Here is a 2,052-nt window from a genome sequence, read left to right as displayed (position 1 = left end):
CTCCTTTGCTCGCGTATGCCACTGCCTAAGGCCTTTTTGTTTGTTTTTTTATCGTCTTTTAATTATCGTCTCATGTTAGTTAATATGTTTCGTAATTATGATGCTAATAATGGTTTAATTGTTGTTTAGATTAATATTTTTTTTGGTGAAATGTGAGTATATCATTATAATAAAGCACAAAAATGGTATTACAACCCAATTCTATCAACTACCCATGACATAGTTACTGCCATGCTTACAAAAATTCGAGACAAAGGAAAATGCCTAACTCATAACATTCCCAACCAATGCTCGTCCTTACACAATAATGGCAGGGATAGCAACTTCAGAACACGAGCATGAATCAGTTTTCTAATGTTCATGACCAAAAGAATAGGTCTTTGAACATTCAACTCTAGTCTGCATCTATTTCTTTTACACCATATGGCATAGTAGCACGCCATTTTAGCCATTTAACAAGTTCTTCTCTGTAGTTTACTCTGTGCATTCGTCCCATGAATTCGTCTTTTCAACCATATTTCAATCATCTGAATCACCTGACAGCTAAATGCACACTCGGTGAATAAGTGCTTATGAGACTCCTTATCATCATCACACAACACACAAGAGTCTGTGTCACTGATCCCAATCCTAAACAGTTTCTCCCTTGTGTTCAAAGCCTCTAACTTAATCAGCCAGCCTATCATAGAGTGCTTAGGGACACACTAAGGATTCCAAACCTCTTTGTACCACTGGACAGGTGGGTGTAAACCCTGCAACCAGTGGTACCCTAACCTGATGGTGTAACCCCCTGGTGTGGCACACCATAGGTTAGGGCAACCAGACGAAAAAATCTCCTTAACCTTACAAACATTCCTCCAATTCCAATTAGAATCCAGGGAGGACTGTAATCAGTCCACTGTTGGCCTTTTAAATAAATGTGATCCACCCACTGGATCCAAAGTCTATCCGCTTTAGTAAACACCCAATGAACCAACTTGCCAACTATTGCCAAATTCCACACCCCAACTTGCTTGATTCCTAACCCACCACATTTCTTACTGCAGCAAACCATATCCCAGGCCACCAAAGGGGTCCTGGTATACTCAGAACCACCATCCCATAAGTAGTTTCTACAGGCTGCCTCAATTCTCTTAATCACTTGCTTTGGGATTAGGAAGATAGAAGCCTAATAATTATGTAAAGTGTTAAACACAGAGTTGATCAAAATTACCCTACCAGCATAACTCAACTTCCTAGCCCCAATACCTCTGATTTTGTTCACTATCTTATCAACCAAAATGTTGCAATCCTAATTAGTGAGCCTGCCTGCCTGAATAGGAACTCCTAAGTATTTAACAAGCAGCTCACCCTGTTTGAACCCAGATATCTGCACAATATCATTCCTTACAGTCTCCTGCACCATATTGAAGATTACCTCAGATTTTGCAGCATTGGCTGTGAGACCAGAAGCTGCTGAAAACGTAGAGAACCCCCTTAACAGCAACATGATAGACTGCACATCACCTTTGCAAAACATCAACAGATCATCTACAAATAGGAGATGAGTAAGTTTCAAACCTCCATACATGGGATGATATCTGAAATACCATTTCTGAGTAGCACACTCCATCACTCTGGTCAAGTATTCCATGCAAACAGTGAATAAGAGGGGAGACATAGGATCACCTTGTCTCAATCCTCGTTTCCCCTTTAAATAGCCAAACTGAGCCCCATTCAAGCACAGAGAGAATGAAGGAGTAGTAACACAAAGCATAAGTAGTCGTCTAAATTTTTCAGGGAATCTCAAAGCCACCAACATTTGATCTACAAAACCCCATTCAATGGAGTCATAAGCCTTTTGTAAATCCATTTTGAACATGCATCTTGGGGAATAATTGCTTCTATTATATAATCTGATCAAATCCTGGCATATCAATATATTTTCAAGTATGCTCCTACCTTGAATGAATGCCCCTTGGTTCCTACTTATCACCTCAGGCAATACTTTGGCCAATCTAGCATAAATAAGCTTAGAAATGATCTTGTATATAACATTGCAACAAGAGATTG

General features: G+C 39.6%; 1 protein-coding gene across 1 annotated transcript; it reads right to left on the bottom strand.

Moving 5' to 3' along the window:
* Positions 1-297: 297 nt before the first annotated feature.
* LOC141617156 (uncharacterized) lies at positions 298-1,852 on the bottom strand. Its single transcript, XM_074434338.1, has 4 exons — positions 1,313-1,852; positions 775-1,168; positions 537-679; positions 298-351 (listed from the first exon to the last, which is right to left on the bottom strand). The coding sequence occupies exons 1-4, from the start codon at positions 1,850-1,852 to the stop codon at positions 298-300; spliced, it is 1,131 nt and encodes a 376-aa protein (XP_074290439.1).
* Between the last annotated feature and the right edge of the window lie 200 nt (positions 1,853-2,052).

The sequence above is a fragment of the Silene latifolia genome, chromosome X, assembly GCF_048544455.1.
Source record: "Silene latifolia isolate original U9 population chromosome X, ASM4854445v1, whole genome shotgun sequence".
Classification (NCBI taxonomy): Eukaryota; Viridiplantae; Streptophyta; class Magnoliopsida; order Caryophyllales; family Caryophyllaceae; genus Silene; species Silene latifolia.
Note: the sequence above shows the minus strand (reverse complement) of the source record. Positions and strands in the feature narration are given on the sequence as shown.